Genomic DNA, 24401 nt, shown 5'->3' on the forward strand with positions numbered 1-24401 from the left:
CACTGTTTGCTGTGAATGCTACTGTTAGCGTGGATAATATAAGTCATTTGCACCATTTATTAATTTCACAATTGTTAACATTGAGACCGACTTTTGAGAGTTTCTGTTTCTTTTTTGTGGGAGCCTTTTGTTTTGTGCAGGAGTGAATCTAGATACTTGACTTCGTGGATCTGTAACAGTATATTTTTCAATGTATGCCTTTTTTTATTCCAAAGTTTGAACATTAAAAAACCATAGGTTTCATTTTTTCCTCTTCTTAATAATCACTTTTCAGAGCTTTGTGTTGGTTCTGCATCCGACACGAGCTCCCACCCCACACCCCACAGTTGTGACATTTCGCTGGAATGTCACATATTGACGCATGTTACATTTCTGAAACTTAGTTGCATTTCCCTTTAAGCCCAGCTCAAAGCATTTATGATGTCCGTTGGGGGTCGTGGGGTATGAATTCAGTTGGCCTCTTTGTGATTTTATTCTCAGACAGGGCTGAAAAAGAGGACACATACATACAGCTTTTTGTTAGGCGGGCTTTCAGACAGACAGATTAGTGGTTGCTTGGTTGGTGGTACTAATGATGATGTTGTTACTGTCCTGCCTTTCTTGTCGCTGAACTGTGATGTTTGGCTTCCAGCCGGTGTTTGTCATGTTTGGGTGGAAACTCCAGCTGACTGGAAATACAGAAATCCCTGCATGCATGATTGAATGCACAAGCACAGAATATGGTATATGGTTCCCCTAAGAGATATATCATGGACCATTGGTGCTGGTCTACAATCAATTGTATAGTTTCAACTGACCAAAATACTGTGATCAGTCAGCATTTTTCCTTCTCAAAGATTTCACAGTGAAATGTGATCAGTCCAGTTATAATCCATACATTGTTTCTCCTTCAGGTCGAAAATTTGCTGATGTGAATTCCTGCTCGCCCGTTCACCACGGTCTCAAGGAGAACAGCTCCTTCTGTAAGTACACCTTTACAGTCACTGAGAGGAAATATTGTGGCCAGAATCCACTTTATAGGTATTATAGAGTATTATATATTTTTTCTATTAGTTTCCATGCAGAGGAATTCTGCTTGCAGTATGTTGCTTGTTGAAATTGCTCGGTATAATTTTATATCAAGTCCATAATTCAGTGCGATGGGGTTATGGGCATTTGTACTACGTGACATTTTCAGAATTCATATGCGGTAGGTATTAATATGATGTGTGAAATTGTTTTTCAAGAAAAAATACATAACTAATCCTCCCCTCAGATTTCCCACTTTTCTTAAATGATTTCTTAAAGTGCCTTAAATTGTGGTTTTAAAATGTTGGTCTGACAAATTGAGCAATTTGAAGGCATCTGCTTATCAGTATAAGGTTTTAAATTCCATATTTTCAATAATTTTTTTAATCAATTTTGTTTTTGTTTACTCAAATATAATATATATATTTTGTTTATGAAATGGTCCAAAATATATAAAAGAAAAATCAGACATCTGTCATGTAAGGTAACACAGGCTCAGTGAATTTAAAGTATGTGGACATAGTTGTGTATAGATTCCTGTTAAAGGCCAGATCTGAAGCAAGAAACCCTGAATATACTAACAACAACAAACGAAGGAAATATTGGCTAGTTAGTTCTCGTTGCAGAACAGATATTGGTATAGGTGCTGGTGGAAAAGAGAAAATGGTTCCCCAAGATAACGTGAAACTTTTTGTAAAGAATTTGTGCACTTCAATTTAAGGAGTATGTCCCAAGAGGGCATATCAAAGCTTCACAATGATTCATTTCTGGATTTGTGGTTATGTTTACATGGATGTTGCCAGTGATGATGCTCACCAAAGGCCGTATCAGTGAACCATCTCCACCCCCACCTCCGAATCCTGCACACCATGCCAAGCCTTCTGTTACCGCCTTACTCCCCAAGTCAGCTGTTATTTTTCACTCTAAAAGCTTTAGCCTGTGTAGTTGGTACACCAAGTTTCCTCTTGTAAATGGATACTTGATGAAGAGCTGACACCGACAGTACTTCAGTAACAATACCTGAGTGCATGTTATTAAAGCGACTTGAATATGATGGGGTAATCAGCGTGAGTGTTTTTTCAAAGCTGGCACTCTCTCTAATTATTGCTGGTTTTGTCAGAAACTCTTAGGAGTGACTCATCCAGAGTCACTGCTGCCATGTGTCCAGAGTCCAATCCCCATCAATTATGTGTAATTTTGTTCTTTTTGTCTGAATCCACAACATCTAAGGCTCATGATGAAATAAACATTTTTTGTCATTTCTTTCATCCAAATATAAAAAAAGTATTTTTAATGAATGCTGAATATGAATAAATGAGTCATTTGTGCTAGTCTGCTAGTTACACATGATAAGTACACGAGGGTGATTGTAGGTATCTTATTTAAGGTAGGTATTTTTGCATGAAATATTTATTTATTTGTATTTATGTTTTTAAACCAATCAAGTCAGTCTGTAAGACAACATCGGTCTGCCTCCCCCATTACTGTTATTCACAGTGCCAATATAACAAGCACATGCTGTGAGAGAAGAACAATCTACAAGTACCAACAGGCTCAGAGAGTCTGGCCTACCCATTCTCTCTCTCTGTGTCTCTGGCTTTCTGTGTCTGTACAGTAGGGCAGTGGGTTCCCTGTGGCCTCCACAGTGACGTCATATTTCAGCTGCCACAAATTGGTGTGTTGTTTCTCTCCCTCCTCAACAAACTCCTCTCAGTCCTCGCTCGTCTGAAAAGCTCATTTCTGCTTGAATCTGCTTTTGCACTGAATGCAAATGTGACTTAGTTTAGAGCTCTCAACTGCAAGCAGTCTAAAATGAGAAATGCTCATTAACATTAGGAAATTCAGTTGTTGATTGAAGCTTAAAAACAATGTAAAACTATTACTCTTTGAGAGGTTTCTTCCTTCATAACGTATTTGATAAATGTTTATAACACTTGTAGTTGTGTTCATTCAGTTGTGTTTCATTCTTAATCAATTGTTTATTGAAGGCACACCAAAACAGATTTCTAGTTTTATTATGCTGTTGCCAAATATAGGTCCTTGTAAAATATGGCAAAAAAGAAAGAGAAAGGAGTGTTATGCCTAGTTAATTTTCTGCTATTAAAGTTAAGTATGGCAGTGCCCCCCTTAGCCCCTCCTTGGTGGCACCCCTGGTAGAGACAAGCAGCATTTTGCTTGAAAGCTTGCTTAAAAAGTGAGTTATCTAAATAGTACTGTAGTTACAGATAATAGTTACAGATTACTTTCAGCTAATCAGTTCCTTGGTCTAAACATTTTAAGCCTGTGTAGAAAATTGCCTCTGACATATTTCTGATCTGTAACAATGTATCTTTCTATGAAATGGTTATTCATATTTGTGGACATAATTATTTCAGTGTGCTCTAACTTTGTAAATATAAGTACACCTGCATGAAGTGCAACAACTGCTTTGTGTGTAGAACAAGCCTACACACACAGTGTGGGACGGATGGATAAAAATAGAAAAATAAGACTGCCTAAAACTTGCTGCAACCGTCTAACAAGTATTTTTCTTGACATGCAGTTCTTAACCTTGTACATTCAGAGGAAATTAACAGATCAACTCTGTGCTGAAGGAGCCTGGCAAATATTGATTGGTATCATATTCAGCGCTGTAGGAATTACATTAATATGGATCTTTCTAAAATGGTGCCTGGAGTGCTTTTGTGAAAGCTGATGTTCTTCAATCATATATAACATTCTGTGATTGTCTTTTTAATGAAGCCAGGAAGCCTATAAATAGTGTCTATACATTTACTCCAGTTGGCAAGTAGATATTCCAGAAGTTCTGGGAAAAAAGCAAGTACTTGTCACTAGCTTAGATAGTTTTCACTGAAATTCCATTTGTAATGCATATGTGTCTCTCCTCTTGGGAACGGGTCTAACTTTGGCTTGTCATTTTTCTCAAGCTGTTACATCTACAAAACAGCTTTTTTTTTAGCATTATGCCCAACAACATGTACTATTTTTCAGGCTTGTGCAAATATAAATAAGTAAGTAAGTAACCTTAAAACTGTGCAAATTAAAGAAATGACTCTGGAGATATTGTTCTCCAGGAGGCCTGATTATTTATTTTTCTTGTCGTCTGTTTGCTCTTTGAAGGTTGTAAATAGTGATTGCCGTAAACCTTCAGCTACATATCTGCCACATTAGACTCAACAGATAAAGTGTGCAAATGTTTTTGAAATGCAGTGTGCGATCATTGAGCTGTTTCATTTGAATCACCCTACAATAACATATTGATGTCTTTTGGCTTAAATGAAACTGCGGGTGGCTCTGACTTAGTCTTCATTTGGATGAGTTTCAGTTCCCTTTTTTGCATGTTTATCCTATGATTTGAAATGACAGGAGGAAAAAAACATTGTGTCTTTGTTATCTTCCTGACGCAGTAAAACAAGAGCACTCAGCCTCTTGCATTTGGTCATATAGATGAGATACAATCTGTGAACAGCCTGCATGTTTAAATTGCTGTTCTTTAGGACTGAATAAAGTGCATTCAGTGGGATTTAGATGGAATAAACGTGGGTGGGCATAACAGTCAAATGGAACCTAATGTCGACAGCTGTCTTGTCCTGTGACCAGTGCTAGCTTCTCCATTTGGCATTCACACATTAATTTAATTCAACACAGAATAGTTCAATGCTAGGTCAATGAAGTCAGTTTGCCAAACAAATACATGTCATCTAAGCAAATCTTTGCGTGTTAGTAAATGATAAATGTAAAGTTATTCCTTCAGGGTTGTGACACATGGATGGCTTCAAAAGCCCCCCTTGTTGGACTTCAGAGTAACTGAATGTAATATTAACACAGTTCCACGCATGCTTTCTTTACCCCTTTTTGTTTTACCACCACAAAAGGTACCTTTGTGTGGGTGACCAGCTATTTTCAATTAATGACTCACCCTTCACAGCTCTCCATTGTTCATGGGTGCTGTGTGACATAGATTAACTCGTCAGATGGCTGAATTTTGTCACTTCTCGTTTTCGGCCATGCAGACCTCTGATTGCAGACGCTAGTTTTTGTTAATATTGTGAACTTCCCATTTACTGTGCATGCTCTTACAGCATTAAGGCATTTCCCTGCTTCCCCAATTCAATGCTTTTGTTTTATTTGATGTTCACATGGACTGTGACAGGAAACCATAGACCCCACACAAAATATAGTATCGCTAACTACAATTTTAATAATCTAATTGGTGCACTTTATCATGTATCTCAAAATCATGTATCATCACACCTTGTAGGGAATGTAAATTATGTTTTGTAGGCAGTGTACTGTTATGCTGTCTTACACATATCTTGATTTGCCCCCCTAATGGAGTTTATCTGATTAGGAAATTTTACACTTATAGTGTACTTTGAAGCTTTTTAGGCAGCTTTGTTTTGTGCAGTGACTGATTACGGTAAAGCCAAGGCTGTCCATGACTCGCGCATTGCTCTCGAGTTGTAGATTAAGCAAAGATTTTTTGTTATTTTTTCCCCTTAATGCAATGATAATATCCATATAGCACAATGCTCTCTGATGTGCTCTTCAAGTCCATGCCAAATTCTTACAATCCCTATCTTGAGTGCTGCCTCATGACCATGCATTCTGGTACCCGCTTCACATCAACAATCAATTATTTGTAGAGGCAGAGACCAACCCCTGGGGGTGATCTTTTGCTGAGGCTGTGAGAATGGGAGGTCAGGGGAAGCTTTTTTTCTCTCTCTCTAGTAAGTGGAGGCTGTGTAATCTACTGTCTTAAGTCCACTGATGTTTTGATTGAGAGTTCTTTCATGCTCAAATGCTCAAGTCTCAAAGGGCTTTCCCTTCCTTAGATGCATTGACAGAGCCCTGAAATTCTTATTAAGGCAAATGGCAAGGAGCAAGACTTGAAAGTAAGATTGTGACAAACATTTTTTTTAACAGTAGTACATCTATATAATGGCTCCTTGTTGACAGTGAGCCTCAGTTGTCAATCTACTGATCTCCTTAAAATATCGTCTGAAATATAATGAACCAAAACGGAAACTAAACCAAACTTTGACAAAACACCATAATAAAAAGCAAATTATAACTTTGCTGTTTTACCTCAGTAAAAGTTGGAACAGTTGGAAATGGCACAGCTTTCAAATTGTAGCCTCAGTGGCATAGCAACAAATAATTAAACAGTGTATGCTACCTAAATTCACAATAAGTGGTCTCATAGAGACTGCGAACTCCCATGACTCCTTGTTTAAAAAATGTATTACATCTATACACTTACACTAAATTGGGACTTTTGGGCATATTGTACACTGAGCACATGCTTCTCAGCATCTCTGATGAAGCAAGGACACAGTCATCTTTTCCTTTGATTAATTGTGCTAATAGTGTTAAAGCTTTAAAACTATTGTAGGATTACGTCTATCAGTGCTGGGCTTATATTGCATGATTCTGCATAGCCCTTCACCATCTGTCTGCAGTCCTTTTTCACTACAATAGTCCTTGTAGGTCAGGCTGATAATCTGTAACATGACCTTTATGCGAGGGCATGGGAATATATACCTTTAAGAATACTCTTACAGTGTTTTCTTCCTGGTGTAGGTGTCGCTTTTGAAGTAAATAATTGGCAAATCTGTAGCTTGTTGTTAATGATACGTTTATTAATAATCAAGAAAGAACATTCCAATCACATAACTTGTGTGAAATTTGTGAAATTTTAATAATTGGGGCAATTATAGGTTAGCACTTACTTTAACAGAAAAAAACAACTTTGCCTTTGATAATGGTTTTTCCATAAAACATTATAAATGCTAGTGAAGTCTCAGCCTTAGTCATGTTTAAAAATATTTTATTGGGTAGTTGTTAGAAAATAGTTCAGTGCAATTTATCACACATCCCAAAATTGTGACTCAAAGCCAATAACACTAAGAACTCTTTAGACTAATATTATTGCTTTCCCTTGTATTAGTACAACAGATTAAGATTTTTTTATTTAAGAGGGGTGAAAATGTTCAAATATGTCTTAAGTTTGAGGAAATTATTCTGTCAATTTAAATTATATAAAAATGATTGACTCTTAGAGTCTTAAAAAGAAATGTCACAGTGCCAGCTGCACTAGTTGCCATTTTCAGTGTGTAGTTTTTCCCATGATTGTGGGCATTTCTTTCCCCACACAAGGATAGATGAGCATGTTGCTTCTGTCAGAAGAATTGCAGCTGCATACGTTACCTAAAGCAAGTACTGTAGTGTTTTCAGGATTTCTGTATCAAAGGTTATCATAAATATATCAGTTTGTTGGCTGGTTTATTGTACATTCATCTTTGTACCTTTCCATTTCTATTATTATTTTTAATGTAATTGTTTACAGTTGTGCAAAAAAGTAAATCTTATGAAACTTTTACAACATATTTGCACACTGTTTGAAACAGTGCCACGGTTAAAATGGATATTTTATTAGTTAATGCTATAGTTAAAATAAATGAAAGAAATATCTAAAGAAAAGCACACTTCAGAAGAAAAGGTTGGGGATACCCAAGGAGTCTTGCTGAGGATTTAAAAAGCTCTCAAAATTATTTGAATTAATTGTTTAACTTTTCAGAAAATGATCTACACGTGGCGTAGTTTATAAACAACTGTCAGTTTGTAGTAAAAAAGCAAAACACTTTATATGGAACAGTCACTTTTTCATTGGGAGGGCAGTTTGAAGTCACTTTCACACTGCACATACACTAGGTAATTGTTTTGAACATCTATTAGCGAGGACACAGTGCCAGCCAAAATCAGGTTAATGTGGGTGCCACACTGTGGGAATCAATCATGACATGGAAAACATTGATTTATGTCTGTCACATTGTCAGTCATTCCTGCCTTGTGGTGATTTTCCACCAGCTGTGGTTGTTCTATAATTGATGAGGGCGCAGTCACTACATTCAGAGAAGCTGGCAGAAACTGGAACTGGGTTAAAAGCAAGCAGTCAAAGTGATACTCACTACAAAGCCAAATGAGTGGAACTTGACCTAGGCCAGCTCTGTAGACCAAGTCGGGTGCCACTCATTTGCTAACAGCAATGCATGTCCTCTATCAGACAGCTGGGGACTTTAACCTAATGGGTATAAAAGTGTATATTGTTCGTTGTTGAGGTCAGAATGTTCGGACCTCCATAGATGCTGGATACGATCACACCATGATCATTTTCAAAATCCTTTATTCTGCTTTCAGTTAGATGAAAGTTAGATGAGGTAGTGTCAAGTGGCAAGGTACAAATTATTGGTATGATGTGGGAAATGAATGGCTTCATCAGTGCCTTCACCCAACAAACTGGGGTTCAAATCCTGTGTGTTGATTTGGAAAATATACCGTTTCACTATATTAGCTTGTGCGTGAAAGACTTTCCGACAAACAGTCCTGGGCTCTGCAGTGAGCAGCATCTCACTAAAAAGCCTTCAGGCACAACTGTATGTATCACACCCCTAACTAATGAGTAATTCTTAGCATACTATAAAAAAACAAACCGTGGTTCTTTTTTTTTTAACAAACCCTTTTTTTTACAGTAGTGCTTGTTTAAACACTTAATATTTAAGAGGCTTGTGTGCGGTTTTAAGAAAGACAAGACTAAGAGGGGCACATGATACAGAATATGTGATCAGCAAGCGATCAGAACAAAGACATGATCACATTCTGTGTCCATCCATCCAATAGTTGTCAAAGATATTTCACTTACAGTAAGGAATGTCACTTTCATTATGACCATTCGAAAAAAGGCCCTAGGCTTTATTTCTTGAGACCAAGAATGTCTGTAGAAAATTTGATGGCAACAAATAAATGTATTTCATTCTGATTCACAATGACTAACTAAGGCTAACATAATGGCATTGCCTCTCTAAGCCACACTGCTGGCATAGATAGAATGCTTGTAAACGTGATTGTTGTTGCTTTAGCATTAACACTGAAAGTATGCTAAGCTTTCCAGTTGTGTCTTACAGTTTTCTGAAGGGTTTTTACTGCCTTTAATTTATATTACCTTTTATATGCTTTTTATCCAAATGATGGAATTGGTAAATCACTGATTTTTAAATGCGTATAGAAAAGCAATGTATCACAGCTCATGCAGGGTTGTTTCTTTGTATCAAATTATTCACTGCATGTACACCACATAGCTGGTCAAAACTGTTCAAGTCTGATGCAAGGCTAAAGCAAGTCTGACATCAAATGCAGACAGATTTACTATGATTGAGGCAGAATAACTTTTGGAATTTGCTACTTTAACATTGTTTCCCACACCCTCCCTGCTTCCCGTGTGCAGGCGTATTGGTGAAGCTGCCCACAGCACAGGACGCAGGAAAGAACTGAATTTTTGGAGGATCTGACACAGAGACGGAGAGTCTGGCTGCGCATCCCTCAGGATGAAGAAAAGTAGGAGTGCGCATGGAGTAACACCAGGTGATGTAAGTGCTGATTTTTTTCCCCACCAACCATCTGCTAAATCATGAGTCCGTCCATGCATTCATTAGCCTGCAATATGTAATTTCCTTTTATCTGAAATTCTGTGCCTCACCTTTAAGGTTTCTGGTTCCGTATTTGTGCAATTTCCATATATTTTGTAATATTTGTCTTCCTTGTGTTTCCTTCTGAATAAAGGTAGATTGAGCTCTAGCAGGAAAACACACTGCAGTATGTCTGTGTGGCGGTCAGTGACTCACAAACAGATGACTGTACTGTACACAACAGACCGCTATCTGGCAGAATACACTGCAGAGAGGGAGCTGGTGTGTGTGTGTTTGTGCATGTGTTCATGATTTGTGTGTGTACGAGAAAGTGAAGAAGATGAAGATTGAGAGTTGAGGAGTGACTTTAGAAGCAAGAGGCAGAGCGAGCCGAGGATGAACGTGTTAAAGTACAGCTCACACTAGGAAACATTCAGGGCATAGACTGAATGGAAACATGGATAAGAGGAGGAAGGACAAGGATCTGACAGAGAGGCCCATCTGCTTCTCCTCTGTGTCAGTGGTGTTTATGACTGGGCAGGCAGGCCAGTTCATTTACACTGACACTGTCCAACACGAGCACAGAGGCCAAGTAAAATTCTGGATGATGAAAGTTTTCCTGCTGTGACTGGCCTTTATCACCCTCTATCCCCTTATTTATTACGCTATACAAAAATGTATTTCTTGTTTAAATGTATTGCCTGCCTAATGCAAAGCATTTCTGTGCTGTGTTTGCTTCTTAGCTGAAGGAAATATCCAGTGTAAAGTAACATGATGGTTAATCATGACAAGATGTATAACATTTTTTACTTTTTTTGTATTTTTACTCTAATGCAAACATTTGTTTTGGTAATGGTGGTCACATTTTTGATAGCTTCATAATAGAGCTCTCTTTTCTGAACCTTATGATGTCGGCTGCTTCTTTCCCTTACTACAGTTTGTTAGGGCAAATATCTAATCAGCCAGTAACTCAATACATTCGGTGCATGGTGAAGGCGTCCTACTGAAGCTCTGAATGGAAAAGAAAGTTGATTTCAGTATCATATGGTACCAGTATTGTAATGTGTTGTCCGGCACCTCTTTGAAGTAAAGCACCTCTGACAAAAGGGGTTCCAAACTGATACTAGTAAGGTGTACCTAATAAACTGGCTGGTGAGTGGATGTACTACATAGTATGTTGGTGTGCCTTAAATATTTTTTCTCTACTTGTTCTGTTTTTTCAGTAATTACTTACACTGCTTTTTATAGCTGTGCACTGCAGTGTTTCCCACTATGTGAGAATTTGGCTGTGGCAGTGGGCTGCTGTAGTGTTCCCTAAATGACTCACATGTTGGCGTTTGGTAGTTTTGAAAGTGTAACAGAGATTACTTTATTCAAAGAGATTTGTTTATTTCTTTTTATCCACTGTGTGTGTTAATTTTGTTCATTTCCAAGCTTGAGGTTTTTGTTTGCTTCACAGAGAAGATTAATAGCTCCTTAAGCATGAATTCGCTATGCGACAGTGTTTGATGTGTCCTACCTTTCTTTTAGATTCTGTAGCACTTACATAATTAAAGCAAGAGTCATTTTTCCCGTCTTTGCTGAAAGGTTTAATAATTCAGTCACTACATAAAGCCATGCTGTTGGAGCTTCACTCCTAAAGCCGTCTCATTTATGATCGCCTTTCTCAAAAAGGCTTTTTGGAAGTGCCCCACAAAACACTGGAGCTGTTTCAGCTCTGCAGCCAAGAAAGGCCTTTCATCTTCCTGGAGAAAACACCCACTCCACCTCTGTTTGACTCTGTGCAGCTACACTACCTCCGTTTGAGATCTGTTGTTTTCCCTTTCATCTTAGTTCCTTTCCTTTTATGACCATGTTCTGACACACATTACAAATCCAGGTTTACTAATGTTTCGACCCCTGGCTTATACTTTATATACAAGGTGAATTGGCCTTATACTTTCTTCCTGATGTCATGGGCAAGTGATCAGTGGAGAAATAGAATTACATAGCGAGACAACAGTTGCAATCAATAAACAAATAATAAATAATTTACCCAATAACACTGACATATTGACAGGAGACTATTTAGTTCTCTGCTTGACAAGTGGTTTAGTAAATGGAAACAAACTTCGATTGGTTTTCCGGACAGTTTATGTTTTGCCAGATTTAATTTTCACCCATTTTCCTGGGAGAGGAAGAATATATCTTTAAAAAGACAGGAGCAATATGTCAGGCAAATTGCACAGAACGAGCCGGGGAGTGAAGCGCAGTGGGTTTACTGACAATCAGAAAGGACAGCACACTCCCATCTCTGCATTGGTTTCTTCAACTATCTCGTGTTCACTCTGTCATTCGGAGTCTTTTCCTTCCCTGTTCCCGTCTTTTTTGCAGTTATCTCTCATTTATGTCTTGCAGGGTACTTTCCTGCTATTACTTGTCAGTCACATTGATTGGAAAGAGGAAATGGGATGACATAATCTTTCTCTCATTTCTCCCATTAGACAGACACCTGGCTGTGTACACTGTCAGTTAAATAATATCTATATGTTGTCCAAACATCTATCCGTTTGAACACTCAGTTGAGTTTACCATGTGCTTTCCATACACCAGTGAAGAATCACTGCTGTAACTGGATAACCGTATTACCTGGAATGTTTTTCTCAGTGGTCATTTCGAGTTTGACAGAGAAGATTTGTCATGTTTTTCATGGGCGCCATCCACATATTGAACTCTGCTGCTCCACCCACAAATGCATTTTCCTTACAAATGTGGGACATTTTAGGGGAAATGAACAGGATGTCCAACGGTATCAGATTTGTTGAAATAATTGATTAAACACAATTTTCCTTACTTTTTGAAATATTGCTGTTATCGAGTTAGCATATTAATGTTATCGTATTACTTTTTATTAATCCAAATATTGAAAGCATAATTATGTTTTTGAAAGTTACCATATAATTATTCCTCACTGTTGTCATCAAATGTGCTTCCCAATTTTGATCCTGTGTTTTTGGCTCTTTGTTACACTGACTTAAATGTGATACTATACAAAGATTAAACTCCCAGTGTTACCATGTAATTAATGAGATATCATGTAAAGAATCTTCATTAATGCCATTAGTAACAGTTGTGTTTGCCTACAATTTCATACATGGCCTTAACCAACTATAACATCACTAAAGTCTGGATCTACATTTTATTTTATTTTATTTTATTTTTTCAAAATGAGAGGTGAATCAGTGTGTAATGATATTTGATTGGCTTAGGCATGAGTAGTGAATCAGAACCACAGCAATCGAGTAAGTGACTTTTACTTTGTGCTGTTTTAATTTCAAAGGAATAATTATGTATTTTGTTATTTTTATTTCAGCATCCGTCTTCTATATTTCAGAATGGGGAAGTGTACAGAATAAATTCATTACAGTTTCTGGTTTTCATTATATTGCAACTCTAGGACTTGGTTTCTGCAGAAGTGTAGCCTTTTCTTTGGGTCATTGGATCAGAAGTGCTGTAATTTAAATGTGATACATTAAAACAAACAGTTCTGGCCCTCACTACTTTTTAAACCCCAGTTTCATTTCTAAATGGTGTCTGTGAAATAGGTTTATTTGAATGAATCATTGCATGGTTTGTCCACTAGAGAGCACTAAGTTCATTTTTCAAGTTGTTCCACGTGTTCACAGCTCTCTTAAAAAATCTATACTAAGACTGTTGTGTATATGAAATATTTACATTAGAAAATAACACTGCAGGGCAACATAAGAGTATTTGCCTCGGATATCAGATACTGACTGGGTTAAAGAGCCTTGTTGTTGTTGTTAAACAGTGGTAAGCTTTCCGTCTGGATCACAGGGAGGTTAGACTGTAGCTTCGCGCTCTTTCCTTTTCACACTAGCTGTCAGCTTCTGTATTTCTCACTCTTCTTGTCTGTCTAGCCTCCTGTGGCCACATTGACATAAAAAACCAAATCATTGCTCGATAGCCTCAGACCCATTCTAGGAATTCTTCAGTCCCCGTCCTTTCCCCCTCTCATTGTTATTGTGCTTCATATGCTGCTTGTCTGCATGAAATCTTTGACGTGTTTAATTTCTTCTTGCATGCTGTGAACATAAATTGTTTGATATATGCAGAATGAGCTCTGGCAGCCCATTTCTGTTTCCTCAGTACGCTGACTTGTTTACAACCCATCATTTCAATGAATCACTCTGTGATCCATACTGGAAACTTCATGCCAAAGAAGGCGCACTAAACATACAATATTTACACTCTGCACAGCTTCATCGACATATCAGCTGGCACTTTTTATTTATTATTATTTATTTATTTTTGCATTTCCAACCATAGCTGGAAGCTTTAGGTTTTGCAGTTGACCGAAAAAACCTAAGGCTTGAATTCACATGAATTAAGTGCAAATGTTTGTTGGCTGAAGGATGATGCGATTATAATTTAGTGGTCAGAGGTCACAAAATATATTTTTGGCTACAACTCACACTACATGTGCAAATTTTGACAAAAGTTCAAACAAATGTCTAATAAGAAGGACATTTACATAGAAAGGTAAGACATGGATGTAAAGTAGTTTCACTGGCCTGTGAATGCATAAAACTTCAAGGTTTTAATTTCATCCATCCATTTTTATTTTTTAAATCACGTTTTTCCCCCATGGTTTTACATTTTATCCTCTTATTTATAGTATTTCTTATGTGCTATGCACATTTTTTACTTCTTTAACATTTTCCCTTACTGATTTTCTTTTTCTGAGACAATTTCGTATCAAAGCTAAACATTCATCATCTCCTTTCTGTCAGGAAAATAAGGAGCCTCCTGTGGGACAGTTTTCTGCAGGCAACACTCTCGGGGTGGAGGTGTTCAAAGTCCACAGGCGGTTTTCTGGCAATCTGCAGCTGCCTCCGTTGTCATGGCGACAGGCAGAGAAGGAGAGGGAAAGGGGAAGGCCGCTAACACCAGAAGAAGATCCCGTAACCCATAGCAGACCCACGAGCCTGCCCATCGCCTCTCTGCCTCGCATTGACATCACACAGGCTGACCCTGACAGGTGAGGCTGTGATAAACACACTGACACGCTCAAACGCTTTATAAGGCGGCACCGATGCTGCGCACGTTTGGGCATTATTTTTTTTCCTTGTACTTCTCTGCGTTTGTGCTTTTGTTGTGCTGCAGTAATAATGTAGTAATTTGAGAAAAGCAGCACAGCTTGTGTACCGGGTAACAGCGGGAGGCCGGTGTTTTCTCCCATCTAGATCTGACATTAGATTTGCAAGCAAGCAACAAAGTTGGCATTTATGAATTTTTTGGGGGTGAAAGACGGGGTACATACTCGGCAGCTCATGTGTCTGTCGCAGTGCCAACACAAAGAGGTAGACAACGCATTCACGTTACGGCAAATTTAGAATCACCAGTCAAACTAAGATTCATGTCTATTGAATGCGGGAGGAAGCCAGAGTTCCCCAGAAAAACCCACACAGACATGAGAAGAACATGCACACACTTGAAGTTGCTGAATAGCAGTTTCCCGTATGTATTATTTCGTTGAGCAATTATAATTCATCCCACCAAACTACTTTCGCTTTTTGAGATCTTTTGAATCTATTTTATCTGGTGTCTGTATTTTTTGTTGCTTTCATCTGTATAAGGCTTATACTATGTCCTCGTGCTTTTGAAAAACATGGGTTGGATTTATCTGGATTACAGGTCAGGAGCAGAGAAACTTTTGCTCTGTTTATTGCACAACACTGGAGACGCCCCATAACTTTTTGCTTTGTTTTCCAGCTGCTTTTGAGTAGCCAGTCAGCTTGTTTAAAAAGGCTTCTGTTCATATTGATTAGCATTATGAATAATGCAGTGGAGGATTGTCTGGATAATATCAACCAATAAAAATAAATCATACGTTCAGACATATTTATTTGAGTTTGTGAGTGAATATTTTAGTGCAGTCTTGTCCGGCATCAGACTTGGTTGTAAAGCGGACTCTTTAATGGAAACTAGTATAGAATTCAAAGGGGTCGGGTTGGGCCAGGCAGACTGTTGCAGTGTTACTTCTAGTCATTCTGGCCAGAAACTCTCACCAAGATCCTCAGGCAAGCAGGCAACGATCAGACGTCTACATCGATACAGACGCTTCACTGTAGCCAGCGCATGGTAAGGATATTCTTTTGAGGGTGTTAAAGAGAGAATTAAATAAATAAAATAGAGGATTGAAACCCAAGTAGTGGGTTTGCTTGTCAGCTGTAATGTGTTTTTGAAGAGCTACAGCAGGTAGTCGTGATTGTGGATTTATTTAGTAACTCAGGCGGACCCTTATTTAGAAGTAGTTTATTTCAGGTTGTCAAAAATGTCCCTGCTCCAGGATGAGTTAGAGCTCAGGGGACTCATTTTTAAAAAATAACTCATTGGTGTGGAAAGATGCCTTGGAAAAAGACCCTGAAATAACACATAAAAAAAAGATATATTAACAAGAAACAGTCCCCTTTATGTCATACCTTACATAAGGTAAAGTTTATTCATATAGCCCAATATCATGGGGTTGTCACTGCAAGCTTGCAATAAAACACACAGCAAACACTTTATTACGATAAAAGTGTGAGACATCTCTGGAAAGCCATTTGTGATTCCAAGACCAAAGCGATTGGCAGACATCCCTGTGCTGTACGTACAGAGTGTTGAAATACTCAGATGATGAAATTCACCCTTGGGGCGTGATTTCATCACAAATGTTTTAGTTCTTAAAATATTTTTAAAAGTACACGCTGAGCAAAGCAGCGTGCTGGGACTTTCTCCTCTGGGATGTACTTACATTAATGTGTGTGGCTAGCCCATGTTGTTTTTATAGACTACGGCACGATTCTCTCCTTTGTTTCCCTTCTTAAATAAATCCTTCTGTTAATGCCACAAACTTGAATTCATCAGGAAACAGGATTTTTTTTCCCCTCAATCGTCAGTTGTGAAACATTGGTAATGGTTTTATCCAGTCCAAAGAGTTTAGCCTTGTTTTTTCTCCTGAGAAGCCATTTAGCGTCAGGCCATTTTTTGACAGTACTTTTTTTCCCTATTTTCTATTTGGGACCCTCTGTCTTTGATCAAATTAATTTGTAACTTTCATGTCTAAGTGAAAAAACATATCAATCTGCTGATAGCGTGACTACTTCTGACCTGTCTGGTTGTTCTTTAGATACATCTGGTTATCATGCAACTAGAAAAGTAATTTGACACTTTCACCTACTTATGATCCAAGTCCCACTACCACAAGGCTGCTTAGTGAGCAATGTTTTGCTGTACCAGACAGTGACATGCAAGTTGAAATCTGACATTGTGGTCAGATCATAAATTATCTTTGATTTGATTAGTAGTCTGTAAAATTCATTGTACCCCTCATAATCTCTGGTGGTTTTAAATGTTAATCCAAGCATCAGATTTCCTGACGATTTCCAGGCCTACGTGGAACTGTGACCCCGCTGTATATACTGTATGTGGAAGGCTTTTACTTAAGCTCTGGTTCTCCTCAGTCTTCCACATGTCAACCAAGTCAACAGACCTTCAGCCTAATCACAGAAATCAACTACTGCTATGGACATTGAGTTTTATAAATAGTAGCTAAGTACCAGAGAATTTCTAATAATACATTGTCTACTATCAGAAGAAGAGCACAGTAATAGTGTTAGCCATATTGCAGCTTTAATAACACATCACGGCATCAGAAACCTCCTGCTAGTTCTCCTCTTTATTTTACACCACACAGTCACTGTACTGTCTCTTAACACACAGATGGGTTTTTTCTCATCTGGGGAAATATGTACAGTGTACATTAAATGCACATTAACTATAATCTCCAAAGTTGGCAAATAAATGAGGATCTGGATTTTCAACGTAATCGCGACGTCCCACTGTAAAGTCTTGTCGGCGCTGTGTTTTAATACAGAGGGATAAAGGACAGGCGGCCAGATAAACAGAGCGACTGCTGGTGCGTTTTTCCTGCGCTTCAGCCCAGATCTGCATGTTAGCATCTGCCAAGCCTACGTTATTCCAGCACGTGGGCTGCTACTGGACAGAAAGGGGAGGCTGCAAAAGTGTGTGTGTATGTATGAGTGAGCAGACAGTGTCACTGTTTTATGTTGCTCGATGTGGACCTTGAAGAGGGAGAAAAATGTTTCGAAGGTCTCCTAGGTGCAGAGCTGGACATTTTGACTTCAGTGAGGAAGTTGTCAACAGAGCACACCTCTCAGCTCCAAGGTGATGTTTCAGTAGTTTTCTCTTTTTTTTATTGCACTGAGTATTTTATATATGCATATGAGTCCTTTTTTCACTCTACATGTCAATATTTTAGAAAAATAACTTCACTGGTAGATTTTAACATGATGCTCTTTTTCTTTTAACCTTTTCATTTCCACTGTAGTGCATATTTACTGAAGGTTCTTGATTGGTTTCACACTGTGGGATTAGATCGCTGTAGTTAAAATATGTTGTTTGCTGAAACTGAATGACGCAAAGCACAACACAGATGACGCTGGTCTTCCTGCATGTGTGTAATCAGAGTTCTCACATTAATCTGAGCTTCTCTGGCAGAGGTGTGGGACTGTCTCAATGGGACACGTGCCTAGTTAATCCCACATGTAGCAGAAATTAAAGAGGCGGGCTATAACGTGGAGAAAACATGAAGTGGCACTTCTAATAAAATGAAGTATGTAAATGGTAATCAAGCCAAGGACTCTGAGTTATTTTTCCATTTCATGGTTTGTGGCATCTGCTATTCCTGCTGGGCACTGACAGTTTGACCTTGCACCTCTAAACTCCTGTCCATCTGACCCAATCATCTGGTTACACAATAACTCGTCCCGGTGCTCTACATAAACTCTGTGGTGACAAACAGATTATGTCTCTGTGTGCATCTGTGGTGGTTTTTATTGATCAAACAACTATTGAGGAAAGCTGCATTTAGCAGTTAGCATGTTGGTTTATTTTTGCTCTGAGCATGAGTTCTCTGGTTGCTCTTTCTGATTTCTGCTTGTCAATTTTAAAAACAATTTTAATATATATGAATTTTTTAGATGGCATCAAGGTTGTAAGCATCACATGCTAAGAAAAGCCATAAATTCTACAATATTGTATTGTCTTCCTTTTAAATTTTTTTATTATCATTAGTTCAATTTTAGTGTTCAAATACATTCATCTTAAACAATGAGGGAAGGTAATCAAGATGTAGGCAGATGCTTGTGAGTGCATCAGTTACTGTAAAAGAAAACGTAGTTAGTAAAAAAGCAAAAATGTGCCTTTAATCACACATCAGGCAGCTGGTCACTCTTTGTATGTCATTTCCTAACTGCTGAGTTTGAATGGAACTGTCATGGACAGTGTTCCCGTAAGAAACAAACCAGACGGGCAGATTACAGTAAAACCAGCCCTGCTTGTACAGACAGTGAAGCATACTTATTTTATGAGTGTTATAGTTGTTGTTTTTTTCAGCTGTGGATGAATGGATGAGTAATTTTTTTAGGATTTATGCAATAATCTACTTCCTGGATAGGATTTGTCAACATGTTTTGCAAGCCAGTACTTACAGGTAGATTACGGAAGGTATATTCAAGATGACGATGATGATTTAAAAGTTAAATCTAAATGGCAAGATTGATGATCAATCAGACTTTGGCTTATGCTTTTAAAACTAATAGATTTAAAGAACTTGCTTTGCATTGTAAAGAATCACATCCTGATATTTTCTTCTCTCCCCCTGGATTGTTTTTTTTTTTTAACTTTCTTTTAGTTTTGAAGGGGAGAATGGCCCATCAGTGTGCTGCAGCCCATCAGACCCTCAGGCATCCCCAGGTTCAGGTCTGGTTCTTCATCCCAATTTGGCAGCTTACGGCCAGCGGCGGGAGTCCTTCCTGTACCGCTCTGACAGCGACTATGAGCTATCACCAAAATCCTTATCCCGAAATTCTTCCATCGTTGGAGAATTGTGAGTGGTTTTAATCACAGCATTGTCACATTACACTACAGTTAGCTATGTGTTTGTCTGTTTGTGTAATAGGCTTTCCTTTCATTACTCTCATTTTTCAGACATGGAGAAGACTTGATTGTGACACCGTTTGCCCAGGTAAGAGCTTGTCATAGCTCCATAGATCAAGTACAAAGAGCATCAATTATCTCAGAATATAAAACACAATTTCTCACAATAACTTTTTAATCTAAATGTCCCATGGCGCCATATTGAACTCTTTGCCCACAATTGGCAATGAGGATATATAACAACATCGGCATGGCAGAAGAACTCTACACTCGGATTTCAGCTTCATTGCAGAAACCTTTTCAGACAAACAGTATAGAAATCTATAAATAATATAGAGATATTTAGTGCCATATTATTTAATTACATTATTAAAAACAGTAATTTGCCCCAAACTAGTCATAAAATAAAAGAATCACAATTCTTTAAAACACCTCTCTTTTAAACACATGGTCAATAGCAAAGGTTATTCTCCATGCTCTCCTGTGAGAGGTAAGTTATAGTCCTTAAACATTTTTCACACTATTTTATTTTCATGCAAAATGTCTTGTTTTAAATTTCACTTTTACTTTTTGCACATTCTTTCTCTTACGTCAGTCTTTTGATCTTCTCTTTAGGTTCTGGCAAGTCTTCGGACAGTTAGGAACAACTTCACCACCTTGACAAATGTACAGTGTGTATCTAATAAGTAAGTGGGATCATTATCAGTTTCTGTACTTAGAGTTTTTATGATCCACAATTTAATATTTATTTTTTATTGAGGAAAAATCTGCCTGTGGATCTTAGTTTTTGGAGATACACCAGTAAGCCACACCATTAAAATCAGACTAGGACTTCTGATTGTGCCATGTGTTGTTTTATAGAAGGCACCAGATAAGAAGATAATCACTGTTTGTCACTTTACCTGTCGGTAGTTTTAATGTTGTGGCTCATAAGTGTCTGTTTTGACAATGGTTGGAGATGCCAGCATGCTCCACTTGGGGGCACCAAAGCTTCAGAAACTTTTATAATGCTGTGGGCTTGTGAAGAAGTCTCGCAAATATAAATTCACATATCTCAAGAGCCTTTTGCTGGTGACACAAAACTGGACACAGTGACATTTCAATTCTGTTTTTTGTTTTGAGAGGCACAAACATCATCTTTTACATGGAAGTGCTCGCAGGTTTCCAGTGATCACTGAATTGGGTCAGTGGTTGTAGTTGCATCAAATTTACCAGAGGTGCACACTGAGTCAATCTGACCTCAGAGAAAAGGGTCACCGCAAGCCTGAGACCTGTTCAGAGAACCAAGGGAGTTGTTTTGTGTTTATCTTATGGCAACAAAGACCGACTGGAACCAAATGAAATAAATAAATAAATAAATGATGGAAGCATTTTTCCAGGCTCCTAATTTTTAAAACTTTGTAAATTATTTCTCTGTTGCAGGAGATCTCCCGCTACAAATCAGCCCCATGTCACCAAAGTGTGCCTGTCAGGTGAGTGAATAAGCCTTCTGTTAAAGAAAGAAAAGGGAGTTCATTATCACCCTTATCAGAATGAATGATTCTGGGAAATGTTGCACCCTGCAACACACATACTACTAACTGTCTGTGCTGTTTATATGGCTTTTGCAATTTCTGAGATTACAAATTCCAGGCTTTGATGCTTGAGCAGAATGATGCTCAGTTAAAGTTTTGAGTGAGCCAAAAAAGAAAGATGCTGAACTGAAAAAAAGCAAAGAAAACAAATGGAACAGCCAGTGATGTCCAATTGTTCTCCAATGCATGTGCTGTAATGCATTTACACAGATGGGGATTCTTGCATGCAACTGAAGTCTGCACAGTTGTTAGCAAAAATAATAGTTTGGGTTTCAAACACGTGAAAGTGGCATACACAATGGATTGCTTATTTCACGCCTCTGCAGTGTTCAAATAGATTGTCCCTTTGCACACAACACACATTTACATAAGGAAATATAGTTCCTCTTTTAAATTTCCATAAAAGTACTGAGTTAGATGTTTTCCCAGCCAGGATAAAATGTTATCTTTGACTCTTTTCACAAATGCAAATATAAGCAGCAGGCCTTCGTTATTCAAGGAGGAAACTGTGACTTGGTAATGCGCAAAATTCCCGTGAAGTGTCATTATGGAGGCACCGAGAAAAAACCAAAGTGTGAGAACAACAGAAGCACCTACTGGTTTAGATTCAGATTAGGTAGAAGGCAACAAGTGAAAGAAAAAGAGGAGGGAGGTGTCGATATTGGTTCTTGCTGCACTGGTTCTTCAAGTCCAATTGACGTCAGCATGGCCTACACACATGGGTGCTCGACTTCCTATCAGCACAGATGGGCTGCGAGGAGTGTCCCACAGCAGGAAAAATACAACACAACTGTGAGTCTCTTATTGTCCTTCCTCCTCCACATTTCTCACAAACCATGACCTCCAAGTAATCAGTGCAGAGTGAAACTATCTCACTGGCTTCCATTATGACGCATGAGGAAGATAAAACAAGAAAAACAAATTTGAAGCCTCTGAGACTCAGAGCTCGGAGGTTTATATACTGTATTTCTTGTCCTACCAGGGAATCTTGCTGCTCTCAGCTTTCTCTGAGCGTATAGAGAAAATGGAGTACACCTGCCACTAAATAATGGTGACGGTTGAGTTTGTTCAGTACGCAGCTACAACAATTAACAATATCACAATGAAAGATGTCATCATATCCTCCCTTGTGCTGCTTTCTGTCCCGTTTTCCTTGACTCTTTGACCGGAAAAGGAGAACAGATTTTTCCTGTTTTCCCTCTGTGTTTTTAGTCTGGCAAAATCCCCAGTAGTGGAAAAGAAAGAGTACCAGGTCTTTTTGGGCATGAGCTCAGCATAAATGAGTGCGCACTTATACACTCTGGACAGCTCTATAAAGGGATTATAGACGGACACGGGGAAAGACAATAAAAATCAAGACAGAAGATGATGTGGTGACACATGCACACATTGGCATCAAGACATATCAAGAGAGCTACCAGATTATTGCTGGGAGTGAGATACAAAAGAATGAAAACACAGTAAAGGTCAAAGAGAGAGAGAGAGAGATAATCATCTGGCAGTATGGGAGTAGCATATCAAATTCGGTGAAATAAACAAGAAGAGCACAACCGTGACCACAGCCAGTGGGTGAAGGGGCATAATGAGAAGAAAACAAGAAGCAGGGGGTATACTAAAAATCAGCTCAGCTGCAAATGCGTTACTGCAGGCTGTTTGCGCTGTTCGACTTACTCCAGAAACGTGACGGGATTGAAGTTTTCCCCCTTATGAGTTTGCAATTTATGGTTCGCTAGCCAAACTGGCCCCATCGCACACAGTCTCGTGAGCTCAGCGAGCAACAAAGAGCTCACTCTTCCCCTACTGATTCAGATTACAGGCTTTGCTCTATATCATGCCTGATAAATAGCACTTTTGAGAAGTTGCTTTATTATGACGTCTTTGACAGTCAAGGCCTGATGATTAATCTGCAGCGATTATTACTGGCATTAGCCAAACACAGATGGTATGAACTCTGGGGTTAGTCATGTGTCCGAGAGAGCTGTAAAACCTCGCAATGGCCTCATGAGCAAATGCTGGCTAGACTGTTTTCAGATATTAATCATTACACAGCGCCCACAGAAATTAATCTTTAAGAAATCCCTGTTCAAAAAAGGCTACCCCTAGTTAGCTTTAGACTTGGCCCCAAGAGGGAAAACTATATATGCGTTCCCGCTTAATTTGTGATGAAATTATACTGTTTTGCTTGATGTGTGTGTGTGTTTTTAAATGAAGTGTAATATTGGACCTAGCAATTTTTACTTGACTTCCCACTTTCAAATCAAAAGTGATCTTGTTTACACTAGAAGCACACACAGTAGTAAAAAGAACTACTGTATAACAGTACATTTGCTATTTTCCTAAGAACGTCGACTATCCATTTCATATCTACATGTTAAATTTGAGGCCAGCATGAGCAGCAGGTCAGCTTAGTGAAAAAAGACCAAAAAAAACCCCTAAAAGTTTGACAATCCACAGAGCTCACAGCACACTTATTAACATGCAGAATAACAAAGTAGCCAAGATTTCGTGCTACATTTTCCATCTTCTGTTACACTTTTATCCTTTTCACTGAAAGAAGAAAAAAAAAGAAGTTAAAACTAAAGTAAAAGGAAATCACACACTAGCAGTTTTCTTTCTTTCTTTCTTTTCTCATACAGATCCCTGGTATAAATAAGATCTCTTATAAAATATATCATGCTTTTAATGTTACTGTAGCTTTTTGATACCTTTGTGTTTTGTATTATTTAAACCAGCTAGGTGCTTTAGGGGAGATAGGTTTGGCTTTCTTCAAAGAGAACCACATTGGTGGATACCGCCTATTTCGCTCTTTATACTGTTACATCAAGGTTTTATACATCACATTATTTAAAAAAAGTTTCAGACCTTCAAAGTCACCGCTGAGAAAAGTTGCAACTAGATTTAAGTTACACTGTCAACATTTACTTAATTTTATTTGTGTTAAATATAAGAATTTTGTCAGAAATTTTTTTTTAAACAACAACGTAACATGTGGCTTGACCAAATATACAGCCCCATTTCCAAAAAAGTTGGGGCGCTATGTAAATTTTAAATATAAATAGGAAGCATTGATTTGAAAATCTCATAAACCCACATTTTATTCAAATTTTATTTTATTCAAATAGAATATAGACAAAAAATGTAATTTTTACCACCGTGTAGCATCGTCTCTCTTTTTAACAGCAATGTCTGGGAAGTGAGTAGATGAGTTTCTGGGCTTTTGGTTGGGGAATGTTTACCCATTCTTGTCTGATTATAGCTGCTGAACAGGATTGGAGGCAGGCTAGTTCAGCATCTGGATTCTTCAAGTATGAAGCAATCCTCTTTTTATACATGCAATTTGGGGTTTAGCATT

At 38.2% G+C, this 24401-nt stretch overlaps 1 protein-coding gene across 2 annotated transcripts in view; it reads left to right on the plus strand.

Annotated features, from left to right (window-relative positions):
- Positions 1-24401, plus strand: part of LOC101483836 (3',5'-cyclic-AMP phosphodiesterase 4B) — a 45066-nt gene that overhangs the window by 1251 nt on the left and 19414 nt on the right. The window contains exons 2-8 of one of the 2 annotated variants that reach the window (XM_004567158.5): positions 894-962; positions 9293-9434; positions 14264-14511; positions 19231-19425; positions 19527-19563; positions 20091-20161; positions 20898-20947. In XM_004567158.5, coding sequence (XP_004567215.1) covers positions 9393-9434; positions 14264-14511; positions 19231-19425; positions 19527-19563; positions 20091-20161; positions 20898-20947 — 643 coding nt within the window. In that variant the 5' untranslated portion in view covers positions 894-962; positions 9293-9392. Of the gene's footprint in view, positions 1-893; positions 963-9292; positions 9435-14263; positions 14512-14590; positions 17703-19230; positions 19426-19526; positions 19564-20090; positions 20162-20897; positions 20948-24401 lie in introns of those variants that run through there. The other variant, XM_004567160.6, reaches the window with a different exon arrangement.

This window comes from Maylandia zebra, linkage group LG18, assembly GCF_041146795.1.
Source record: "Maylandia zebra isolate NMK-2024a linkage group LG18, Mzebra_GT3a, whole genome shotgun sequence".
Lineage (NCBI taxonomy): Eukaryota > Metazoa > Chordata > Actinopteri > Cichliformes > Cichlidae > Maylandia > Maylandia zebra.